Source organism: Entelurus aequoreus, linkage group LG17 (genome assembly GCF_033978785.1).
Source record: "Entelurus aequoreus isolate RoL-2023_Sb linkage group LG17, RoL_Eaeq_v1.1, whole genome shotgun sequence".
NCBI classification, from domain to species: Eukaryota; Metazoa; Chordata; class Actinopteri; order Syngnathiformes; family Syngnathidae; genus Entelurus; species Entelurus aequoreus.
Window position 1 is genome coordinate 30,562,087 of NC_084747.1, and position 27,355 is coordinate 30,589,441.

The following is a 27,355-nucleotide window of genomic DNA, read 5'->3' on the forward strand; positions in this document are numbered from 1 at the left end:
ATACATATCTGTTTATATAGATGTATAAAATAATTTACATATATATATATATATAAATAAAATTAACAATACAATAAAAAACATTTAATAAAAAATAAAACAAAAAATGTGTGTTTGTAAATAAAACATATATATTTTAAATAAAATAAAAATATATGAATTAATAAACATATATATATATATACATATATATATACACATATACATATATATTTACATATACATATATATACATATACATACATACAGATATACATACATATATATATATATATATATATATATATATATATATATATATATATATATATATATATATATATATATATATATATATATATATATATATATACAGTATATACACACATACACACACATATGCTTTTTTAAATGTATTTATTAACTGCCCAAGAACATCTTTATTGCATTTCAGCAATTTAATGGCAGGTTAACTCATTTATGCTCATCAAAGCTCTGAGAATTATACCATACATTCTGGCACATTGTTTTTCAATCGGTCAAAGAATTGGATGAATTGGGTTGTCATGGAAAATAACAGTTCTAAAGGGAGTCAACGAGGCCGAATGGCTCTTCAGAGAGCGTGTGTATATTTTGTGTGTGAAACCTATTCCAACGACGCTGCAATCAAAAACACAATGCAATTAATTAAATAAATTTAAAAAAACGTAATGCCCGTTTGGAGTGCACAAGGGTTAAATAAGCATGTGATGTATGAACAGCTTTTATTTAAAAAAAAATCGGCTTTTGTTTAATAGCCTTTTAAAATATTGTTGTTGTGTTTTTCGAGGCGTTGGCATTTCTTTGAACACATTTGACTTAGTGCATCTACATCCTTCCAGTTTTGCTTCCCATCGAACATGTTTTCTCTCATTTGTTCCTACTGCTCATCATCTCCCTCCAGCCTCAGTGGAACTAATGCGCCCTTTCTTTCTGATCACATTTGTGTTCTCATTTCACACAACGTAATGAATATAAATAGGTGCTTTGATTTGTTGTGTTTCATTTAAAAAAGGTCCATTCGCTGACTTTGGCTTGACAAAAAAGTGCATTGACTTAAAGGCCCGAGGCAAACACAACATATATGCCATTGTTAATAAATTAAAAAGTTCAGCAGTTCACATGGTGTGTGTGTTCTGTGTGCAAGAAGTGTGTGTGTGTGTGTGTGTGTTTGTGTGGGTGGTGCAGTTCACATTGGTTCACTCAAGTCCTGTGGCTTCCTTCAGCAGCTGCAGGTCTTTGCGGGTGTCTTGAGCTGCAGACGCTGAGCAGCCGTATGCTTCCAGACCCAGGGGCAAGTAGCGCTCCTGCAGGCCCAGGATCTCATCCCCTTGGCCCGCAAGGAGCCAGACCCAAGGAGGATGGGGGGTGCGGCCCTGGAAGGCCCACAGTGCCAGACTCTCTGCAGTGAGAGACCGGGTAGACAGTGCAGCTACGTTTACACCAAGTTGTGCATCAAATTAGGACAACGTCTACGGAGGTTCTTTTGTGTCTTTTTTACACAAACTATTTTTGACACAGAATTTATGTACTTTATTTTTTTGCATTTGAATTTTTTTAACTGATTTTTTTTTTTTTTAAGCATGCTGATGACTTCATTGAGTAAAAAAATTCTGTTTAAAAATTACGTTTTTTAAATTACAGTGAATAATTATTTGTTGCCTCAAAACTCAATATTCACTTACAGTAAATTAAGAGTTAATTACAAGCAACCCCTTTTTTTGCACTGAATTGTTTTTTAACATCAAATTTTTCTATACTGATTTTTTTTTCTACATTGAATTTTTATTCAAAAAATTTGACTACATTTTTCTGCATTGATTTTTTTTTACAGTGAATTGTTTTTTTACGCTGAATGTTTATACACTGACATTTTAAAAGCTAAGGTCTTTTAAGAATTTGAGATGCCAAATAACATCAATTTACAAAGGAAAAAGTTTTACGATGCTACAGAAAGGAGGAAAAAAGCAAGAAGAGAGACAAAAAAAACATGCAAATATTATATTGCTTTTAGGAATGAGAGAGGAGTGGCAAAAGAGGTTGGGCCAAGTGTCTGATTGTAATATCAGCAAAAACTGAAATGTTTTGATTGAACATTGGAAAGGCGATGTCAATCACAAAATAAACCCATTTGGAGAGTAACCTTTGACCAAAAGACAAACACACTGATTTTGACACAGGATTTTTATAAACTAAATTTTTACACACTGACTTTTTATACACTGAATTTGTCTGCACTGAACTTTTTTTACACTGAAATTTGAAAAAAAATGTTGCACTGAATCGATTTTTTTAAAATAAAATTTTCACACTGAATTTTAAAACAATGTATTTTAACAAACTGAATTTTTAAACACACACATTTTGCTGAAAAATGTTTATTCATTGAAATTGGCAGCATATTTGGATGTGGTATTATTATGGTGTGTATATAAGGCCTCCAAAATGGCACCTATTAGCAGACATATTATCTGGCGTTTTGTTTCCCAAAAATGATCCGCAACCAACTTTTCTTACCTTCTGGTATCTGCTAATGTGTATATGCAATCTGCATAAATCCCGAAATTTGTAGTCTGTAGTCAGTAATCTCCTTCTTTTTCTCTATTTTCTTCTTGTGGGGCATTCATCCTCTGCTGTTGCCATTTCTAATACAAAGTAACATACAGTTCTAACTTAAATCTGTCAGTAGGTTCGCTATGGAAGCGCTACAAACTACCGAAAGATGACGCGGAAAAGACGCCGTCGAAGTGGAGGCACGTAATTAAAACGACGCATCCTGAAGAGACGGTCAGAAAGTAACTTGAAGATGTTCTATAAAACATCATCTATGCAACATTTTGACCAAAGAACCACCATTACATGTTATGTAGACCCCAAGGAAGTCTTTTAAATGTAGTAAAAAATATATAATATGACCCTTTAATGCGCCGCATAATCCGGAGTTGGGAAATTGTGTTAGTAGTAAATATAAACGGAATACAATGATTTGCAAATCATTTTCAACCCATATTCAGTTGAATATGCTACAAGACAACATATTTGATGTTCAAACTGATAAAAAAAAATTTTTTGCAAATAATCATTAACTTTAGAATTTGATGCCAGCAACACGTGACAAAGAAGTTGGGAAAGGTGGCCACAAATACTGATAAAGTTGAGGAATGCTCATCAAACACTTATTTGGAACATCCCATAGGTGAACAGGCAAATTGGGAACAGGTGGGTGCCATGATTGGGTATAAAAGTAGATTCCATGAAACGCTCAGTCATTCACGAACAAGGATGGGGCGAGGGTCACCACTTTGTCAACAAATGCGTGAGCAAATTGTTGAACAGTTTAAGAAAAACCTTTCTCAACCAGCTATTGCAAGGAATTTAGGGATTTCACCATCTACGGTCCGTAATATCATCAAAGGGTTCAGAGAATCTGGAAAAATCACTGCACGTAAGCGGCTAAGCCCGTGACCTTCGATCCCTCAGGCTGTACTGCATCAACAAGCGATATCAGTGTGTAAAGGATATCACCACATGGGCTCAGGAACACTTCAGAAACCCACTGTCAGTAACTACAATTGGTCGCTACATCTGTAAGTGCAAGTTAAAACTCTCCTATGCAAGGCGAAAACCGTTTATCAACAACACCCAGAAACGCCGTCGGCTTCGCTGGGCCTGAGCTCATCTAAGATGGACTGATACAAAGTGGAAAAGTGTTGTGTGGTCTGACGAGTCCACATTTCAAATTGTTTTTGGAAACTGTGGACGTCGTGTCCTCCGGACCAAAGAGGAAAAGAACCATCCGGATTGTTATAGGCGCAACGTTGAAAAGCCAGCATCTGTGATGTTATGGGGGTGTATTAGTGCACAAGACATGGGTAACTTACACATCTGTGAAGGCGCCATTGATGCTGAAAGGTACATACAGGTTTTGGAGCAACATATGTTGCCATCCAAGCAACGTTACCATGGACGCCCCTGCTTATTTCAGCAAGACAATGCCAAGCCATGTGTTACATCAACGTGGCTTTATAGTAAAAGAGTGCGGGTACTAGACTGGCCTGCCTTTAGTCCAGACCTGTCTGCCATTGAAAATGTGTGGCGCATTATGAAGCCTAAAATACCACAACGGAGACCCCCGGACTGTTGAAAAACTTAACTGTACATCAAGCAAGAATGGGAAAGAATTCCACCTAAGAAGCTTAAAAAATGTGTCTCCTCAGTTCCCAAACGTTTACTGAGTGTTGATAAAAGGAAAGGCCATGTAACACAGTTGTGAACATGCCCTTTCCCAACTACTTTGGCACGTGTTGCAGCCATGAAATTCTAAGTTAATTATTATTTGCAAAAAAAAAATAAAGTTTAAAAGTTTGAACATCAAATATCTTGTCTTTGTAGCGCATTCAATTGAATAGCGGTTGAAAATGATTTGCAAATCATTGTATTCCGTTTATATTTACATCTAACACAATTTCCCAACTCATATGGAAACGGGGTTTGTAGTCAAATTATATATTTTCAGTATTACATTTGCAGTGAGAGCGCCACCAACCTTTATTGTGAAGATCAGCAGCCTTGGCCAGCCCCAAAGAGACAAGACATGGAGCCACATCAGCCAGGCCTTCAGGCTGACCATGTGTGGCCACCAGCACTATGGACCTTCACACCCGCAGGAGAAACAAGTCAGCATTGAACCCTTCTATTAAACTTGCAAGTCAATCCCCCCCCACTCACTTGGTCGGTATGCCATTTTCGAGGTGATGCTTCATTTTGGTGTCCATCTTGGAGAATTGGACCTTCGTGGTGACTTTTCCCGAGCAGGCGTCCACAGAGACCACGAGATAGCCAGGCTGATTGAAGGCCATCACTTCCTCATTAGCCTGTGCGGTGGCAGACACAAATAACATGGCTGCCAACAGGCCAAGGCGTGACGTGCATTGTTTGCGTGTTCCACTCACAGCAATAAAGGACTCGGCGTCGCCTTTTTGCTGCTCCCTCACGCTGAGAGACTTGACTCGTGTTTGGAGGTAGGACGTCCACGGCTCACTCGTGAACACACGCTGAGGAAAGGAAGCAGCAAATCAGGTCCACATCACAGACATGCTGACAACGCTCCAGACAATGGCGTGCGTTTTGTTTACATCCGGTTTCAGTAGCACGGTTTTCGATGATCAAAGTCTTTTTTCTGGTGGTCAAGTTTTCCGTGCATCCCTTGTCAATAGTGCACAAATAATAGGCTATATATATCATTTCATACTGTAATGACTAGCTAATGTTAATGTTGTATGTGCCTTAAAGGTGATTGGCGGAGAATGAGGAAGTGTTGTTGTGTGTCGGTGTGAAGTGTGGACTCACGAGGCGAATGTGTTTGCATGGGAGGTAAAACCTGTTGGAATTGTGCCGTTTGTTATCATAAGATTGGTAATAAAAGTAAGTTAAAGACAGTGTCGGACTTTGTGTGATTTCTGGGAGCTGCAATATATTATATTACTTTAATTTGTTTTCAAGTAAAAAAAAGCCCTAATTTTCAAGGTGTGGCGGTAATTAAAATGCTGTGGCGGCACGTCACATTCAATGACATTAGGGGAAACCCTGCTTTTCCTTGAGTATGTTTGTGATGACCAAACGCGACTTTCACTTTGTTTTATTGAGTTTCATTCCGATCGCTCCAATTTTTTTTTTTACAGCATGGGTGCCCAGACGTTCTGCCTCCAAGGGCCAAAGTGAAAATGTGCCAATGGTCCGCAGGCCAAACAGCGATATTTACCATACAGCACAAGGGAGGAATATAGCCTCATACCAGCATTAATTAATCAGAAGGTAGTAGAGATTGTCACAGTTGTGTGACTAATTCAGTTAGCATACAACTCTGCATCTTTTATGTACACCTTTAACCTCAAAACATTTAAAAAAGATCATTTTAATTTTCTCAATTTTTTTAAAAAGTATTATTCTCTAACCAGTTCTCACACAGATTAGACGTATGGAGGATGATCAATTTCGAAGCGTTTAGGTTTTCATTGTAGGACGTGGGCGAAGCCTGGCGACCAAGATTATCATATTCCATTTAGCGTCAAAAAGTTACAACTTTACCTTAGAGCAGGGGTCTCAAATTCAAACGCAACTAGTTAGCTTGTGAAAAAAATATCTATAGATTTTATGGTAGAAAAAACTGGCAGGTCAGACACCAAAATTTTACTGTAAAATTTGCATTGTTTTTAACACTAAATTACTGTAAATTGAACAACAGTACCACTGTTGTATTATGTTAATGCCAGTTTTTTTTACTGTAAAATCTAAGGCCATTTTTTCATAGTGCATTACTGTACATGGAGAAACTGTATCACTGTTTTTTCCCCGCAAAATTCTAATTTGCTATTTTTTTCTATCGAAAAATCTGTTTCCTGTTTTTATAGTGCATTAAAAATATGTATACATTTGGCTTGTTAGAGCTATTTGATCACATGACACCATTTCACCAATCAAACGGATCCTGGCAGTCACATGACCAGACTAAACTACACACTGTAAAAAGTGAAATGGCGTCATTACTCTTCAATGTTTACTTACAAACGAGAAAAATTACTTTATAACAGAAGTTTTTTGACCTTGGGGGCCGAACTTTTACACTACAGAGGGGCCCGGGGCCCACTCAAATATTAACACTGAATTATTAATCTTACTTTTGATTTCAATCATATTCAGTTATTATATCTTGAAAGATACATCTCCTGGATGCACTGGGACACAATCATCAGTGATGTATCCTGGATTCATCAGGTGTTTCGGGTCTCGCAACATCAGACACCCTCGTCCAGGCGACCCAGCCGGGGTGATCAAGTCCCTGCTTGTGTCCCAGTAGCAACCCACGGATCTGCCATTTTCAGCCACAACCACCTCGTGGCTTTCTCTGCCGCTTCACTTGCGGATTGAATGGCCCTCCTTTTGGCCGCCCCTGTGACTCCCAATCGGCCAAGCACCTTGCAGAGGGAGCGTCCTGCAAAGCCACGGTAGCCAACTTCTATTGGGTCATAGAAAGTCCTCCCTGTTGCTATGGTCCCAACCAGTGCCTTTTGCCTAAGGCATGACTCAGCCACCTCCACTGCCTTCCACTTCATTCCTGTCCTCACTTCAATCCCGGCTGATGACACCTTGCAGTCCGTGGAGTCTCTGTACTGTAGGGCTTCTCTTGTGCGTGCCACCTTGAATTCTTCAGTGAGCCCACTGAAGGGTAGCTGCAGGATGTTGCTTGTCCCGTACAGAGCAGCACTGTTGAGGCTGCGGGGGAGACCCAGCCATTTCCGCAGAAAGCTGCTGATCTTCCTTTCAAAAGGATTCCACTGTTGTTACTGAGACTGCATATACAAGGAGAGGCCACAGGACTCTGGGAAGGATGGAGTGCTGGTAGATCCAGGCTTTGAATCTACCAGGTAGGCCAGACTTGTCTACTTTGGTGAGCCACCCTCCAAGCTCTTCAGCAGACTTCTGGATAGCAGCAGAGTCCTTCAGGCTGGAGTCAAAGAGCTTTCCTAAGCTCTTGACTGGTTGCTCCGTGATGGATGGAATGACCGTTCCTGAGATTGAGAATCGGAATTTGTTGACCACCTTCCCCCTCTTCAGCACCATGGACCTTGACTAACCTACTTGCAGTTTACAAGCTTGTCACATGACATGAATCCATGTGTTAATCGCAAAGATGATTATTTATTTAGCACACAAACCTTATCTAATCAATTATGCTTGTCACAGTCTCTGTCTGTTTGTCTCTGTGTGTGTCTTTGGGAGAGTGGGCGTGTTTTGGGTGTTGGCTTGGCTCCAGCTCTCAGCCTGGCACAGCTGATCCCAGCACTCTAATCACTCACCTGCCTGCCATCAACTCATCACCTGCAGCCTTCAAATGTTTGGACTTCTCTCGGCGCGATCGCCAGATCGTTTCACCTTTTACATGTGGTAACGCTTCTCGCCCGTTTGTTCTAGAAGTCTAGCACTTTTGATAATCTTGCGAATCTGCCATTTTTGTATTTTTTGGCTCCTCATTCTACCCCTGTTTTTTTCCTCTGCCTTCAGTTCCCTACCTGCCGTGTGTGCCTGCCTCAACCTGCTAGCCTCAGCCTGCTAGCCTCAGCCCGCCAGCCTCAGCCTGCCAGCCTCAGCCTGCTAGCCTCAACCTGCTAGCCTCAACCTGCTAGCCTCGGCCTGCTAGCCTCGGCCTGCTAGCCTCAGCCTGCTAGCCTCAGTGTGCTCTCCTGGACTGCAAAGCCAAAGACTACGAGCTCCCTCCTTTCCCTCTGGTGTTATTAATAATAACCCTTGAACTTTAATCCTGTTTGTCTTTTCTGCATTTGGGTCCACCAGTTTTACCAACCGTGACAATACTGCATAAGAAGGGACTCAAATGAATGATGAAAAATACATTTACATTAAATAAATAAGCTATATTAATGTTAATTACATGTGTTAACTAAACTGTCAATAAAATTAAAGTGCAAATGAAAATACAGCTTCATCACTTTAGTCATTATTTTTTCACTTAAGAAACAGATATTTTTGCTGGCCCTGTAGGGGGCTACAGCTGCAACAACAAAGTATTGAGCAAAGGCTGTGAATACTTATGTACCTGTAATTTTTGTTACATTTGCAAAATTTCAGTATATGTTATTCTGATTCAGCTATCCCGTAAAAGGTTGACACCCTTCTTTTCCTACAGTTTTTATCGCATCGGAACCGTATATACATACAGTCGTGGTCAAAAGTTTACATACACTTTTGAAGGACATAATGTCATGGGTGCCTTGAGTTTCCAATTATTTCTACAACTCTTATTTTTTTGTGATAGAGTGATTGGAGCACATACTTGTTGGTCACAAAAAAATTCATGAAGTTTGGTTCTTCTATGAATTTATTATGGGTCTACTGAAAATGTGACCAAATCTGCTGGGTCAAAAGTATACATACAGCAACATACATTTTGGTGATGTAGAAAAGTTACAATCAAATCAAATTAGCTTCATGGCATGGCCTCTTAAATTCATGTCAGTAATTATGATTGGCGACACCTGTTGACTTCTCTGAGCCCATTTAAATAGGGCTCATGTGATGCAGTCATTAGACTCGGTTACAAACGCGACAATGGGAAAGTCAAAGGAACTCAGCATTGACTTGAACAAGTCAGGAAAGTCACTTGGAGCCATTTCAAAGCAGTTTAAGGTCCCAAAAGCAACTGTGCAGACAATTGTTCGTAAGTATAAAGTGCATGGCACAGTTTTGTCACTGCCACGATCAGGAAGAAAACGCAAGCTATCACCTGCAGCTGAGAGAAAATTGGTCAGGATGATCAAGAGTCAACGGAGAACCACCAAAAAGCAGGTCTACAATGAATTGGAAGCTGCTGGAAAACAGGTGTCAGTGTCCACAGTCAAGCGTGTTTTGCATCGCCATGGACTGAGAGGCTAATGTTGAAGAAACAAGTCCATGTCAGAAAACCAACAAATTTAGCTGAACTGCACCAATTTTGTCAAGAGGAGTGGTCAAAAATTAAAGCAGAAGCTTGCAAGAAGCTAGTGGATGGCTACCAAAAGCGCCTTATTGCAGTGAAACTTGCCAAGGGACATGTAACCAAATATTAACATTGCTGTATGTATACTTTTGACCCAGCAGATTTGGTCACATCTTCAGTAGACCCATAATAAATTCATAAAAGAACCAAACTTCATGAATGTTTTTTGAGACAAACAAGTATGTGCTCCAATCACTCTATCACAATAAAATAAGAGTTGTAGAAATTATTTGAAACTCAAGGCAGCCATGACATTATGTCTTTTACAAGTGTATGTAAAGTTTTGACCACGACTGTATATGTGTGTATATATATATATATATATATATATATATATATATATATATATATATATATATATATATATATATATATATATATAAATAAATGATAAATGGGTTGTACTTGTATAGCGCTTTTCTACCTTCAAGGTACTCAAAGCGCTTTGACAGTATTTCCACATTTACCCATTCACACACACATTCACACACTGATGGCGGGAGCTGCCATGCAAGGCGCTAACCAGCAGCCATCAGAGGCAAAGGGTGAAGTGTCTTGCCCAAGGACACAAAGGAGGTGACTAGGAAGGTAGAAGGTGGGAATATATATATATATATATATATATAGATATATATCTATATATATATATATATATCTATATATATATATATATATATATATATATATAGATATATATCTATATATATATATATAGATATATATATATATATAAGATAAAGCCTACACATATATGTGTACATATTATAATAATATAATAGATATATAATTTAAACATTTTAGAATTGGTTATTGAGAGTATGTAAAAGTTAAACTCCTCCCTTGTTGAGTTGCGTGACGGCCTTTTTAAAGTTTTGTAATCAACCAGAAATATCAAGCAGCTAAAATGCGCCAAACATGGATACGTATGGAGAGAGTGTTTTACATATTTTAATGGATTTAAATGAGTGTAATTTAGATTTTTTTCATGGCAATAGGACTTTTTTAATAATAAGTTCTGTGAGCAGATTGTGTTATGTGTGACCATGTTTGTCGAATTTTTGTTCTGCATGCATTTTTCTGCATCATGACTAGAGAAGGTTGTTTGGATTGTAACATATAGTTAATGCTGCGCTTTACTTACATGAAAGTATAATGCTCACTGACTTTAGTTACCCTTAATGGCCACTAGATGGCGTCATATCTTCAGCTATCAGACCGCTGGTTAATTGCATGTATATGTATATATATATATGACCACAACAAGCCCAATTAATTCCTTATTGAACAGCCGTCTTGCGGGTCAAATTAAATAGCCTGGCGGGTTGTAGTTTGGACACACCTGCCTTACAGTCATTAAACTTGATACGTGACCCATGCTAACTGTTAGCATGCTCGCTTGTCTAGCTAAGTTTGCACTTGGTACATGTTGCATTACAAGTGTCGGCATGCTAACGTTAGCATTTCAGTTTGACTACCGGAATTGCACGGATTCTAGTGACTATTTACTTCACTATAATTATTTATATTGTATATGCTAATGTAGTTCTGTTGTAATTGTAAAAATACATCTGTAAAATGCAATGTAACAATGATGTGACAAAGCAAACCTGCTTGGCTCCGCAGTCCTTGCAGGGTTGCGTGTTTTCAGCCGGCATGGGCACCGCAGCTGAGGGGCTTTTGGCATATTTGGGATAGGCCTTGCCGGTGCAGTTGCAGGTCTGCTGGGAGGACGTCGTAGCTGTGATTTTTACTCTCTCACAGCCTTTGAAGGAGCAGTAGCTGTGGCCATCACGACCATGGCGGGCCCGAAGGTAGAGCCACAGCAAACTGCGGGGAAATGAGACGAAAAAGAAGTGTGTATTTATTTACGTATTAGTTGGAGGGGGGGAAAAAGTGGTTAGGCGTTCTCACCCGACGTTTTGGTCAAAGAAGTACTTCCTCTCCAACGGTTTCGACTCCAGCTCGGCGAGAGAGAAGACGGGCCCGTAGTCGGTGATGTCATCGAAAGTGTTGCTCTGCCTGTCGTTGATGTCGGCCATGACCTGAAAGGCAGTGCCTGCTGGGTAGCACAGTCCAATCAGCACCCAGTCGTCCCTGCAAGGAAAGAGAGCTTTTAGCCACTGGCGCTGGATGCGAACTGTAGGGACAAAAGTTTTGGGACGGCTGCCATTACATCTGCAGGGTGCAAAAAATCTGGTATATTTTGAAGGTGTTAACTCTTAAAACATGCCTTTATGCACATTGCTTGATCAAATAAAGCAGAGCGGAAGCGGGGACCCCCTACATCATGTGTAGGGTGTCATATCATGTGTGTAAAAAATAAATACAATTTATGTATTTTTCTTCGCTGACGGCCAAAAAGCTGGCAGCTAGGTCGCAAAACGCTAAATGGCAACTGGAGTGCTAATGACTAGCTGGCAACTAGCGCCCTAATAGCCACCTGGTAGCTAGGGCCACTAATTGCTAGCTACAAACCAGCGCTCCAATTGCTAGGTGGCAGCTAGTGCTGCTGATTCTAAGCTGGCCACTGCCACTTTAATAGCCACCTGGCAGCTACGGCCACTAATTGCTATGTGGCAACTAGTGTCTTTAATCGCTAGGTGGCAGCTTGTGCTGATAATCGCTACCTGGCAACTAGGGCCGCTAATCACTAGGTGGCAACTGCAGCGTTAATCACGACCTGGCAACAAGCGCTCTAATAGCCACCTGGAAGATAGGGCCATTAATTGCGAGGGAGCAACAAGTGATCCATTCGCTAAATGGCAGCTAGTGCTGCTGATTGCTAACTGGCAACTGGAGCACTAATCAATAGCTGGCAACTGGCGCTTTAATAGCCACCTGGCAGGTACGTCCACCAATTGCTAGGTGGCATCTAGTGTTGCTAATCGCTAGGTGGCAGCTAGTACTGCTAATCGCTACCTGGCAACTAGGGCTGCTAATCACTAGGTGGCAACCCGAGTGCTCCAATAGCCACCTGGCAGCTCGAGCCATTAATTGCTTGGGAGCAACTCCATTCGCTAAATGGCAGCTAATCACTATCTGGCACCCAGAGCGTTAATCACTAGCTGGCAACTAGCGCCCCAATAGCCACCTGGCAGCTTGGGCCACTAATTGCTAGTTGCAAACTAGCGCTCCAATTGCTTGATGGCAGCTAGAGCTGCTAAATGCTAGCTGGCAACCAGTGCCCTAATAGCCACCTGGTAGCTAGGGCCACTAATTGCTAGGTACAAACTAGCGCTCCAATTGCTAGGTGGCAGCTAGTGCTGCTAATTGCTAGCTGGCGCTTTAATAGCCACCTGGCAGCTAGGGCCATTAGTTTATAGGGAGCAACAAGCGCTCCATTTGCTAAGTGGCAGCTCCTGTCGCTAATCGCCATCTGGCAACTAGGACCGCTAATTGCTAGGGGGCAACTAGAGCGTTAATCACTAGTTAGCAACGAGCGCTCTAATATTGTAAATGTATTTCTATTGCAAAGCTGCAAGGTACAGTGAGGGTGCGGCCATGTCACTGCCATTAATAAACAACATTATAGTTGTATAATAAAAAACTAATTTTTGTGGGGGGGAAATAAAAATATAACCAAAAAAAAATCCCATCAATGAAACATTTGATGGACTTCCTGTTGAAGACATCTGATGTAAAGAAATAAGATCCGGCCCAGGAGGAGACAAATGTGATTAAAATGTGTTTTGTCCTCATAGTGTACAATATATATACATAAAACACACAATGAACGAAACTAAATATTCATATTTCAAATTGTAAAGATAAAAGGTGATTGTTTTCATGTCTCACTTGTCAAAGTTGATGAGGGAGAGGACGACCTCCCGAGGGGCAGTTCCGCTCCAGTGCAGCGTGTAGCTCTTGCTCATCATCAGGACGGGCTGATACTGCTGCGACAGCGCCCCCTGGCTGTTAATGCCCCTCAGAACCAGGGGCGCTGCGGGGTACTCGTCTCTATTGATGGACAGCGCGAGACCGGAAGCTCCTTGGGTCTGGACGTACACCTGCAGAAGAGTGCGTGCGTGTGTGTGTTTGTATATTGGACATGAGACACGACAGTACCTGAGAATAGCGGCCGCTACAAATCACAGCGTTCCAGGGCGACATGTTGACACAGCCGGGATGTTGGATCAGGTAATTGTCTTTCCTGCCGACATAGGTGTCGCTGTAGCCGGTCACCGAGCCGTCCACATCATGAAAGACTGAGTTCTTGTCCCCGTCCAGGTCGTTCTCTTCAAACCACTGACCCGGGCGACCGAAGAATGCTCGGAGATCCACCTGAGTGTACCAATAGATAAATGTCCTTTTTAAGTACTTACTTTTCCCACAGAGGGCCGCACACTAAAAATGTAAGCATGCGGCGGCCATTATTATTTTTCATTTTCAAAACCAATATGATATACAGATAATTTTTTAACCTATAAGGCTCCCCCTTAAGTTTGTCAAGGGTCTAAGTCGGGGGTCGGCAACCCGCAGCTCTAGAGCCGCATGCGGCTCATTAGCGCCGCCCTAGTGGCTCTCTGGAGCTTTTTCAAAAATATATGAAAAATGGAAAAAGATGACGGGGAAAAAAATATTTTTGGTTTTAATATGGTTTCTGTAGGAGGACAAACATGACACAAACCTCCCTAATTGTTAGAAATCACACTGTTTATGTTAAACATGCTTCACTGATTCGAGTATTTGCCGAGCGCCGTTTTGTCCTACTAATTTTGGCGGTCCTTGAACTCACCGTAGTTTGTTTACATGTATAACTTTCTCCGACTTTCTAGGACGTGTTTTATGCCACTTCTTTTTCTGTCTCATTTTGTTCACCAAACTTTTAATGTTGTGCGTGAAGGCACAAAGGTGAGTTTTGTTGATGTTATTGACTTGTGTGGAGTGCTAATCAGGCATATTTGGTCACTGCATGACTGCAAGCTAATCGATGCTAACATGCTATTTAGGCTAGTTATATGTACATATTGCATCATTATGCCTCATTTGTAGGTATATTTGAGCTAATTTAGTTTCCTTTAAGTCCTCTTAATTCAATTTATATCTCATGACACACTATCTGTATGTAATATGGCTTTTAATTTTTTGCGGCTCCAGACAGATTTGTTTTTTGTATTTTTGGTCCAATATGGCTCTTTCAACATTTTGGGTTGCTGACCCCTGGTCTAAGTCATAAAAATGTTAGCTAAAAGTAATATGTAACTATTATTTCTTATTAATATTCAATGCTTAAATCTATGGTTCAGATCTGTCTATATTCAGTAAAAACATTTTTGAATGTGTTGTGCCCCCAAAAAACAGATTTTTAATATCAAAAACAAAATATGCAATATTTTCTCCAATAAAATGTCAAAGTGGGATATTTGATGTGAAGTAATTGGAGCCTAAAATAGGTCAATAACTAATAACATTGATTTTATTGAGCAAGGACAGAAATTCCACTAATATTATCAGGGATCCTAAAGGGCCCCACTCATCAATGTTAAAAAAAAAAAATGTAAATCCCAAAATGTTTTTACTTTTAGCGCTTAAATCTCCACATCAACTGCAGATATATCTGTCAATTATAAGTTGTTGTTTTTTTTTATTATGTTTTTTCATTTGTTTTATGCACTTTTTGTCAAAGAAAGTTTAGTTTTTTATGGCAAAAACAAAATGAAAAATATTTCCCCACAAAACATTTTTCAAAGTTGAATATTTGATGTGAAATATTTGCAGCCTTACGTAGGTCAATAATTCATACCAACAATGAGTATTCATTATTATTTTTTAAGAAATTACATTTATCCCAAAAAATCCCACTAAAATTATCAGGGATCCAAAAGGGCCCCACTTTTAAAAATGTATACTTTTTTTTTCTACTTTCAGCACTGAAATCTGTAGATCAACTTCAGATATATCCATCGATTATATTTTTTTGGTTGTAGTGTTTTTTGTTTGTTTTATTCAGTATGGACACAGGTCCATATTGAAGCAGGAGGATGCAAAAATAATATCTAAACGGCGGACATTAATCCATGAAAATATGGAAAAGCTGCTGATGGTGTGTTTGACAGAGAAGCAGCTCTAAGGAGACGCTATAGAAGTCCACTCTCTAAGTTATTGTACTACATTGTATTGTTTTTAATGCAGTATTAGTTGTCTAAAAGTGTCATTTTCTATTTAAAAGGCATGTTACATGTTGAAATTGTGCTGTTTTGGGGGCCAAGCGCCAATGAAATTGATTTCAATGGGAGTACAGGATGACTACGTTGCTTACGCTTGGGTGGAAGTGGAGGTGGGACATGTTGTTCCGGGGCGTGAGCTGCCAGGTGTTCTTCAGGCTAAAACCCACGGCGCTGGTGTACCGTTCTGGTGTAGGGATGAAAGCACGGAAGGTGCTCCGTGTGAGCCGCACCGGGCCGTCGTAAATCTGAAAGCCTCGGATTGGGAACGTCCTGAAGTGAAGGAGAGGGACAACAACATAGAATTATTATTATTTTTTAAACAAAATGATTTATTGTAAATTCCAGACTATAAGCAGCCACTTTTTTCCGACGCTTTGAACCCTGTGGCTTATAAAACGGTACGGTTAATTTATGGACTTTTCTTTGCTGACGGCCATAATGCAAATAGTTTTCATTAAACGCATGCATATACACTGAAATTGAATGTTATTGTGTGTGGCGCCATCTTTTGGACTAGTTCATTCACTGCAGGTGCTGCCGGGGAAATGTGAATTCCTGCCGGAAGTTTGGTCTTCTAATCGTCCATAGCTTTTTTACTGGTATGGATTCTTCATTCATCTCCCCAAGCAACGTTTTTAAGTTTTACAATAAAACTAAAACAATTCTTACTTACTAAACCGTCCCATGTGTGATGTCTGTAGGAATGTTTACATGCATATTTATATGTACTATCGTAATGTAATCAAGCTAGTTTTGTTAGCATTAGCTAATATGCTAACACGTATACAAGTGTCCGTGTCAGTATTATTAGCTTAAAGTGGCATTTTTTTCACAAATTCCTCAGGAAATTCACCAAAACGTCACCGTGGAGTTATTGAGTCTGTTTAGCTGATTGGAGAGCTAGCTTCCGCAGCTAGTGGGTCCATGACGATGAATTTTATTTTGTTTGATCAGCCGTTTTACTGCCGTGTTACAGACTGATTTTATTGATTGATTGAAACTTTTATTAGTAGATTGCACAGTACAGTACATATTCCTTACAATTGACCACTAAATGTTAACACCCGAATAAGTTCTTCAACTTGTTTAAGTCGGGGTCCACGTAAATCAATTCATGGTAACAACGTTTGTAAACAATTAAGGTAAGTAAATAAACATTTATAAAATATATATAAAGTATATATATATATATAAATTGAGTAAGTGTGGCTTATATACTGATGTGCTTTACAGGCTGGAAAATACGGTATTTATGCAGTGACCATCAGTGTTGGGTTAGTTACTGAAAACCAGTAATTAGTTACAGTTACTAGTTACTTTATTTCAAAAGTAACTCAGTTACTAACTCAGTTACTTACACCAAAAAGTAATGTGTAACTGTGAAAAGTAACTATTTAGTTACTTCTTTTTTTCTTTAAAGCTCCCGTTAATGCCCTTTTAGCCTTCATTTCAGTACTGTTATTGCACTGGAGAATAATACAATGTGTTGATCAACTTGACATGCATTTGCATCACTGAACTCTGCTAAGCAATGTGGTCTACATACAACACACAAAGACAAAGATATGTTTCAGAGGGCCAATTTATTTCAGGCCAGAACAAATTGACAAAACTATTTTAAATAGCTGCAACATAACATACATAATTAACAAACCGCATAATAACAACATGTCACAACATAGCTGTAAACCTGGCTTCACCCAAGGAAGGCACACATGACATACACAAAGCCTAACCAGGAATTTTTCTCTCTCAAGGAATTCTGAAATAAAATCATGTCTTCAGGAGATCAACACTGTACTGAAGCCCAGAACACTCTACGCATTTCCCCAGTTTTAGTTTAGAGATAAGGAAAGATTGGCCTGACCCACTAGGATCCCTCTTTATGTTTGTGAACTTTATAGTCTATTCATTTAGAGTGATGTGATAATCAAACACTCAAGAAGTCTAGAATGAAAGAGTATATAAAGAGAATTGACAGAGTGTGTACCTTCAGTGCTGAATGATGAGCAGAGGCAGAGTTTGGAGTGTTTTCTTTAGCTCGCTTTCCATTTTTATGTCCTCACTGTTCAGGTATGTGAAAATGTTTTCCGTGCCATTTGCTGTTTGACACCGGTATCATGCTAATTAGCTGCCTGAAAGTGGGTGACTCCACTGTAGAAATAGCCTGCATGTCTTCTACCACATACGCTGCAATGGCTTTATCAACGTTGTCCAGGCTAGCAGTGCCTCCGTTAAAATCTTTAGGTGGTGGTGGAGGTGAAGTGGCATCGGAGTCTGTGTCTCTCTTTACTAGCTTCGTCGAAGCATGTTGCTTTTGTAGCTGTTTCAGCAGATTTGAACTGCTGTTTTGGGAAGTAGATAGGATCTTTGATCCAAGACACAACTTACATTTAACAAAAATTTTCTTTTCTTTGTGCTCGACAAAAGAAAAGTAGTGAGAATATCTCCATGTTGAGAAACTCGACTGCGGCTCCGCCATGATGTCTTGTTAGTAAACACAGACACGCCCCCCCCCCCTCACCTCCCCCCTTCCCACACCCAGACACACACAGAGCGTGCCTCTTCTCTTCCTTGTGACACAAGAAGATTCAGAAGGACGACTCTCCCATAAAACACACTCAGATCTTCTGTTTCTAGCCGATACCACATGAAAAATAACGTAAAATAACGCAGTAACGCATCATGTAGTAACGGTAACTGAGTTACTGAATATAAAAAATAACGCGTTAGACTACAGTTACCGCCGAAAATAACGGCGTTACAGTAATAATAATAATAATAATAATGGATTAGATTTATATAGCGCTTTTCTAGACACTCAAAGCGCTTCACAGAGAAGTGAGAACCCATCATTCATTTTTACAACTCATTCATTCATCATTCATTCTCCGGTGTGAGCGGCACCGGGGGCAAGGGTGAAGTGTCCTGCCCAAGGACACAACGGCAGCGATTTTTGGATGGTAAGAGGCGGGGAGCGAACCTGCAACCCTCAGGTTTCTGGCAAGGCCGCTCAACCCACTACGCCATGCCGCCCCCGTAATGCGTAATGCGTTACTTTGTAACGCGTTAGTCCCAACTCTGATGGCCATACACCTTTTTCAATAATAGCAATTCCAGAATTGTTATATTTTTGTTGATGTAATTTATATTACATTAATATATTTACTTTTACACTTAAAACAATATAATATATAAAAAAAACTATTCAATATAAAAAATTCCCATCTTGTAAATTTGTATTCAAGTGAAAATAACAGCAAAATTAATATAGCTTTTTTTTATTATTACAAGTTCCCCTTTCTTCCATCTGTGGTTTCCTTCTTACCACACAGCGGAAAAAGCGACATCAACTCAATTAGACATTCTGAACAAGGAAAAAAAAAAAAAAAACCCTCCTTTGCAATGAAGTCATCAAAAGGCAGCCATGAGTCATGTCGTTTTAGGAAACCAGGAGCATGTTCCTGCCTCTTCTAACCCAACGAGCTCATTACTCTGGCAGTAAATCAGCCCAAAACTTCCTTCCAGAACCACACACAGTACAGGCCAAGCTGCGGCGGCCTCACTCTTATGTCCTGGCACCTTTTTGAAACAGGTTTTTTTCTAGTCTTCGCATTGTGCACTGAGTTCCTTGTCAGAATGTTCCCTCTCACCTGTTTCTGGGAAGGGTCCTCATCTTCCCATCGGTTCCTCCTAGGCCCCAGTATTTATTCTGCCCTCCGTTGGTTCCCCGGTTTCGGCTTTCACCCACGAAAAGAGACTGGGTCGCCTCCTGACTGGAGCCTTCGTCCTTCGGGTAGCTGCCATCACTGCAACAAGAGCAAGGAAGAAAATACAGTTGGGGCGATACGGCTGAAAACTGTATCACGATATAAGTGTTTGGTATTGGTCAATATTGATAATTATTGATATTTTTTTATGACCTATGGTATTAAATATTAACATTTGTTTTTCAAATATAACCTTCCTCAAGTACTGGGTGTGGGCCGAGTAACTTGGTGGCGGTCGTCATCGGGAGGGCTTGCTGGCTATCATTCATCAGCTCACGGGAGGAGTAATCGCATGAATTAATTTACCTTTCTTTTGACCTAACTTTCGAAATGTGATCATTTGCCGATATTTGCCTTTTTCCAACTGATTTTACCGCAGTTGTGTCCTAGTGACTGCGTGCTGAAGATTGTACTCACGAGAAAGATTCAAACGGGAGACACAATTCCATTTAGGGATAAGTACCAAATCCAGTTCGAATCCAGCCGATTCACGTTGAGTCTAACACTGCCATGTTCCGGTACCTGGGTTGGCCATGACGTCACGCCCCCTTGCTGACCCCAAGTAAAGTAAGGCTCCACTTTTCCAAAAATGCACTAGCTGGATACTAATATACATTGGCTTTGCTATTGACATGCTACTGATTAGCTTTAGCGATTTTACAAGGCGATTTCTACACCTTCAAATTTCTTAATGAAAACTACACCTAAGATTCATGTTACAACCAAACAGGTGATGGGTAATAAGTAAAATACTTACAGTATTAACACTTTTTAGGGTGCAACAAAAAAAACAGACAGCAAAGATTCAACGGACTAGCCAACACATTATAAACTATACACTACAGCCAGTTATAATAATTAGCTCATTTATACAATAAAATTTGATTTTATTCTCACAAACCATGCATATTTATTAGGGTTAGGATTGGAACCCATCCCGAGTCACATTGCCATATCCCCTGATGTTGTAATCAGAACTGATGGAAAGCATTCCAGAAACCAAATTACATTTCAAATGTATCATTTTCAATATTAAAACAATTATGATATCCAGGAAGCCAATGGTAACAAATCCCATGCGACTAAAAGACTTTAGAATAAATATTTTAGTTAAAAAAGTTATATTTAGCATTCAATACCACACATTTAATACATCATCAAATTCACAGTATTACAAGCAAATGTTTTATTTAATAAGATAAGCTTTATAAAAATGTGTTATTTCGGTTACTTGCAATAACATTTTCACTCCTATAATTTATTGTCAAATTATCAGATCCCGACTCGTAGTTGGATCAGATCAGAGACCCAAAAAATTGGATTAGGATTGTAGCACAAACATGTTGATGGTAACATCCATAGTTATATTTATTACACGCATGAAAGAACTGTCATGTGAGTGAGCGTGCCATTTTTTTGACGTGATGGATCATTTTGAGTCTTTCTGCTCACGTTTAATAAGAAATAATAACTTTTCTTCTGCGACCCCCAATGAAGAACAGACAGAATGACAATCTGAGGTTTCTTTTCAGCAGAAATTGACAACAAAAAGAGTCGAATAATAAGATGAGGTACATTTTGGACTATAAGCCTCTACTTTTTTTCCAAAACGGTGTGGCTAATTTATGGATTTTTTCCTTCGCTGACGGCCATAATGCAAATTGTTTTATAACATTTTTTAAAAATGACACTGAATAGGTGTGTTGTTATTTGTGCTACAACTACATCTTTTGGTGGAGTTCGCTCACGGCAGGTGCTGCATTGCCCTTCTGTTTAGACTGAGCTTTGAGCTGGAAGTACAAGTGACGTTGGTCTTCCATACTACTCGTATGGATTATTCGTTCATCACTCCAGGCAACGTTTGTAAGATTTACCAATTATATAACTGAAACAATTCTTACATACCAAACTGTCACATGTGTGATGTCTGTGGGAGTGTTTTCATGCATATTTGTACGTGCCATCGTAAAGTCATGTAGCTATAGCGTCGTTACCATTAATATAATATGCTAACACGTTTACGAATGTCTGTGTTAGTAACTTACAATGGCATTCTGTTTGTATTGTTTCAGTTTCGTAAATTTACCAAAAGTCACCGTGGGGTTATTGAGTCTGTTTAGCTGATTGGAGAGTTCCGCAACTAGTGGGTCCATGACGTTGACTTCCGTTTTGTTTGATCATCCAGTTTACTGCCGTGTTACAGACACCATTTGGGAACAATTAAAGTATGTAAATAAACATAATACAATATTACAGTGTAAATAACTATATAACGTATATATCTGTGGCTTATAGTGCGGCACGGCTAATATATGGAAACATGTTTTTTTTCTAAAATTTAGTGGGTGCCACTTATATATACCTTTGCACTCTATAGTCTAGAAAATACAGTAATCATAAAAACGGTGTGTGTTCTCAGTTCTAGGGAAAATAATTGTGACAAACACAGAATATCACACTCTAATATTGTGCAAAAACAGAGTACAACTGTACGGTATAAACACACCTGGCAAAGGATAATCCCACTCCATTGTCCGCAAACCTGTTCAAAACGACAAAAGACTGAACTAAATACATATTTTTGTAGTATTTCACACATGTTTAACGAAGGAGAAATAATCTAAGCAAATGTTTCTGTGAGTGGTCTCACCCAGAGTTCTGTATGATGATGTCACCACCTCGTATCCACGCGCCCATGTCGTTGTTCTTGAAGGAGATGAGCGTGTCAATCACCGCCGCCACTCGAGGTTGACTTGGATCTGCATTCTGGTGAGGTCGGAATCTGAGAAGTAAAAACATTGACTCATGTTAAAGTGCCTACAATAAAAAAAAAAAAGTTTTTTAAATGTAATAAAGAAAACGCAAAAATATACAAAATAAATACATTTATGAATTAAAAAAAAAGTTTCTCAAAAGAAAAAAAATACAAATTTAAAAATCAAAATAAGTCAATAAAAAAATATTTAAAAAAATAATAAATTAAAAAATACATTTTAAAAAAAGGGCCTCAAATGAAAAAAAATTTAACAATTAAACATTAAACATAAAGAAGTATTAAAAAAGGAACAATTAAAAAATAAATTTAAATAAAAGAGTGGCTCCAATCACTGACATCACATCCCTTTTTTTGCCTTTTATCTTTCTTTCACACACGCAGCTGGGTTTGCAGTAAATCGCCGCATTACATGACATACAATAAATCTTCGGGAAAAAGGTTATTTAATGCTTCAAAGATGTGTTGTTAATTATTTGAATTGGTAGACCCACAACATTAGAATCTATTTATGTGGCGCCGCTTGAATGAGCAATCTAAACATGAGCACCTATTAGTGTGGAACCTCAATTTATGAACTTTACTGTTTTTTAAACAAGGATCTTGAATTAAAAAGTTTGTATAGTGCAACAGAAACAATGTAAATTTGTGTTCTAGCCTGGACAAAAGTCCATATTTTAGTGAAGGTTTGTACACTTTGAATACAATATTAATTGCTATACAGTACTGTATATCAAACAAACATAACAAGGAGGTGATGAATCAACTGCCTCTTTATTAACAAGACAAAATAACAACAATGACAAGCTAAACTGTCCTCTATATGCACACACACACTTCAGAAATGACAAAAATCCTGAACTTTAACAACCATATTGCTACAATGATAAACAATTAAAAAAGTAAAATCCGTGTGCATTATTATTGGGAAAAAAGAAGGAGCTGAAGAGAAAGAAGCAGACAGAGGGAGAGAAGTGAGGGATCGGGGGAGAGGGGCTGTGTGTGAGAGTGTGAGTGACGTTCGTACACAGAGACATGGTTCGCACAAGGAGGCATATTTGGCTCGATCTAAAGGTTCCTAAATCAAAAAGTTTGCAGATAGTGCTTCTGTATGGAGTTTATAGAAGATAATATGTGTGAGCCATGAAGATTGCTGTGCCCTGCGGGTGGCAAGAGGGCAAACATTTTCATTGGTGAGGGAAGAGATTCATGAGTGTCTGAATAAACCACGATTATGAAATCGCTTGTTATTTTGGCCAAAACAAGGAAAGAAGGTCCCTTGTTTTCCATCCTGTTTAATTTTCAGGTTTTGTTTGTCACCGTGATTGATTGTCACAAATATGGAATGCTCTTATACTTCTCAATCCGCTTCCTGGTGTCACAAACTAGGCCCTCTTCTTCATGTAACGTTAATACTGAGCACACATTTGAACATTTCCAATTCCACCCCGATGCGAACCGACACACAAACCTGGCCAACAGTCCCAGTGGAAGCCTAGGATTTTTTTCCGTGAGGCCGAGGGCCGAGTTTGGGTAAGAGGGAAGCAGAGAGGACACTGTATGTGTGAAGGCTTGTTATTTCTGTCAACACAAACCTGTCAGTGCTTACACTGAAATGCAACACTGCAGTAAAGCAACCATCCATATATCCACCTATATCTACCAAGGGCAATAAAATAGTGAATTGGGGCAGAGGGGCTATAATAAATGTCGCGCATACACAATAAATGAGAGGCATCAAAACAAAACTTACTTTTATAAAAAAAATATTTAAAAATAGGCTGTACTAGTTTACTAATCAACATGTTGCATCATGTGGCCTTTAAGCCAAACACAATTCCACCATATTAAGGGTGTAAAAATAACCTAAACACCGTAAAATGTGAAGATTCAGCAATTTTAAAAGGCATAGTCTTCTCCTATTTAAATTCCGTACTGTAAACCGCTACTTTTTTCCTACACTTTGTACCCTGTGGCTTATAAAACGGTGCGGCAAATTGACGGATTTACCTTTGCTGACGGCCATAATGGTTTGTGTTCAGTAGTTCCCATTAAACACAAGCAGAGACACTGAAAAGGTGTGTTATTGTTCACTCACTGCAGGTGTTGCGGGTTGAAAATGTGCTTCCTGTTTTAATGTCTTGGACCGAAAGTAAAGTCGTCCATTTTTTTTTTATTTTGCAAATGTATTTAAAATAAAAAAAATCACATGTACATGCAACCCTTATTTCATGTTTATATTGTCTCTTATGGAGAAATGCCAAAGACTAATTAAGTTTGTGAATGGAGGTTTCACTGTACAACATCTAAAGCAGGGGTGTCCAAACTACGGCCCGCCAGCATCTTCAATTTGGCCCGCGGGACGTCATGAGTTCGACAAAGCATTAAATACCGGGCCGTTTCTGAATCAATCATCTTGTGAGTGAATCAGATTAATGACCCGTGAAAATACTTAAAAATAGTAAGATAGCATTTACTTATATGACACAATCCAAACAACCTTCCCTAGTCATGGTGCAAAAAAAAAAAAACCAACATAAAGGTCAACAGACATGGTCACACATAACACAACCTGCTCACTAAACATTGCGGATATTATGAAAAACGTCCAAACACCGTAAAAAAAAATCAAAATTACACCCATTTAAATCTATTTGAGTGCATGATGGTAAAAATGAAAAACACTCTCCACATTTATCCATGTTTGGCGCATTTTAGGTGCTTGATATTTCTGACTGATTACAAAACTTTAAAAAAGTAATCACGGATGTAAACAAGTCAAACTTTCACGTACTCTTAATATCCAATTATTTTATACAGTATATCCATCACACTAATAGTATATTGCATTTAACTTCAGAAATGAAAATCCCACATACACACCTGGCGTTGTTGTCCAGACACAGGTACTCCCGGGGGTCTGCGGCACTTGCATTGGTGGTCTTCACCCCTTTATCAATGAACAATCCGGCCTGCGTGGTGAAGATAGAATTGCAGTTATTTATAGAAGCATCCAAGCCCGAGCTCCATGCACACCTGCAGTATTATTGGAATAATTACGGCTAATTGACTAAGTAGTTTTAGGAGCTCACCGAGGTCTTCTGTGGTATAAATACACACATACTTTATAACCTAATTAGCTTGGTATGGTTTAAATGTATCTGAATGTGTGTGTGAGTCTGTGTCGGGCGGAAGAAAAGACGCTGTGTGTCAACGCTGCGGTTTAGGCAGAGTATAGTTGGGCTCCTTCCTGACTCTGTGGCAGAGGTTGCTGCGGTCAAAGAAGAGTGGACAAAGAACGTACAGTTCACCTGACGACTGCTGTCATTACCCAACAGAGAGGGTTGTTCTGCAGCCAATTTGTGTGCGTGTGTGTGCGTGCGTGCGCGTGTGTGTGTGTGTGCGTGTGTGTCTTGACTTGCAACAACAAAGCAAGAAAAAAACAAGTTTTGCACTTCAGTTCAAATAATGCAGTGTAATGTATTCAATAAGACACATGCTCTTATTGACAATTATCGGCGCATATATTTGGCATTTTGACTTTTATCGGTATCAGAACTTCATCAGCAGATACAATATATACACATATGATACCAGTATTCAGTATATAAAAAAATATGAGCGAAGTACCGTAAATTGTGGACTATAAGCAAAATCAAAAATAATTTTATTTTAAAAAAAAGAAGCAAAAACACTGACATGGTGTTTTATTGTTTGTGCTATGGCGCCAACTATTGGACGAATTCGCTCACTGCAGATTCTGCTTTGTCTGCCATTTAGCAATAGGGTTTTTTGTTTTTTTTCCCAACCGGAGTGCTGTTTAGTCTTCGAGCCGTCCATAACGTTCTACTCGTATGGATTCTTCACTCATCACTCCAAGCAACGTTTCCAAGTTTTACAATTTAACTAAACAATTTCTATTTAATAACCAGTCCATGTGTGATGTCTGTAGGAGTGTTTTCATGCATATTTTTACGTACTTTCGTAATGTAATATGCTAACACGAGTGTCTGTGTTAGTATTATTAACTTAAAACAGCATTTTTGTATTGTTTCAGTTCATAAATTCCTTCGTAAATTCACCAAACGTCACGTGGAGTTATAGAGTCTTTAGTGATGGAGAGCTAGCTTCCGCAGCTAGCGGATCACGATGACTTCTGTTTTGCTCGATCAGCCGTTTTACTGCCGTGTTACAGACACTAATTGGAAACAATTAAGGTATGTAAATAACCTTAACAGAATCTTTCTGTGTAAATAACTCATTTCACAACGTACTGTATATATCTGTGCTTATAGTCGGCTGCAGCTAATACATGGGTGTCAAACTCTGGCCCGCGGGCAAAATTGGCCCGCCATGTAATTTCACTTGGCCCTTGAAGCGATATCAAATTAACACTAGAGCTGGCCCGCTGATTATATACAGCGGCGGTGCCGCGGTAACACCGCATTCACCGCTAATTCTCATACTTGCCAACCTCCCCGGAGACTCCCAAATTTCAGTGCCCCTCCCGAAAATCGTCACATCCCTTTTCATCCAGTCCAACGAGTGCTGGCCCAGTCACATAATATGTGCGGCTTCTGCACACACACAAGTGAATGCAACGCATACTTGATCAACAGCGATACAGGTTACACTGAGGGTGGCCGTATAAACAACTTTAACACTGTTAGAAATATACGCCACACTGTGAATCCACACCAAACAAGAATGACAAACACATTTCGGGAGAACATCCGCACGTAACACAACAGAACAAATACCCGAACCTTTGCAGCACTAAGTCTTCCGGGACGCTACAGGTATGTGTGTGTGTGTGTGTGTGTGTGTGTGTGTGTGTGTGTGTGTGGGGGGGGGGGGGGGGGGGGGGGGAGGGGGTGTGGTGTGGTGGTAGCGGGGGTGTATTTTGTAGCGTCTGGAAGAGTTAGTGCTACAAAGGTTCTGGGTATTGTTTTGTTGTGTTTATGTTGTGTTACGGTGCGGATGTTCTCCGAAATGTGTTTGCCATTCTTGTTTGGTGTGGATTCACTGTGTGGCGTATACAGTGTTAAAGTTGTTAATACGCCACCCTCAGTGTAAC

The 27,355-nt window shown here is 39.4% G+C and overlaps 1 protein-coding gene across 1 annotated transcript in view; it reads right to left on the minus strand.

The window, feature by feature from the left end:
- Positions 1-367: 367 nt before the first annotated feature.
- LOC133631795 (cell surface hyaluronidase-like) overlaps positions 368-27,355 on the minus strand; it is a 73,343-nt gene continuing 46,355 nt past the window's right edge. Inside the window, exons 2-14 of the mRNA XM_062023956.1 lie at positions 25,162-25,250; positions 22,156-22,287; positions 22,012-22,047; positions 19,389-19,544; positions 15,828-16,005; positions 13,634-13,849; positions 13,364-13,575; positions 11,480-11,662; positions 11,176-11,395; positions 4,971-5,072; positions 4,747-4,892; positions 4,565-4,671; positions 368-1,420 (exon numbers count right to left, since the gene is read on the minus strand). Of these exons, the coding sequence (XP_061879940.1) occupies positions 1,218-1,420; positions 4,565-4,671; positions 4,747-4,892; positions 4,971-5,072; positions 11,176-11,395; positions 11,480-11,662; positions 13,364-13,575; positions 13,634-13,849; positions 15,828-16,005; positions 19,389-19,544; positions 22,012-22,047; positions 22,156-22,287; positions 25,162-25,250 (1,980 nt within the window). The 3' untranslated portion in view covers positions 368-1,217. The remainder of the gene's footprint in view (positions 1,421-4,564; positions 4,672-4,746; positions 4,893-4,970; positions 5,073-11,175; positions 11,396-11,479; positions 11,663-13,363; positions 13,576-13,633; positions 13,850-15,827; positions 16,006-19,388; positions 19,545-22,011; positions 22,048-22,155; positions 22,288-25,161; positions 25,251-27,355) is intronic.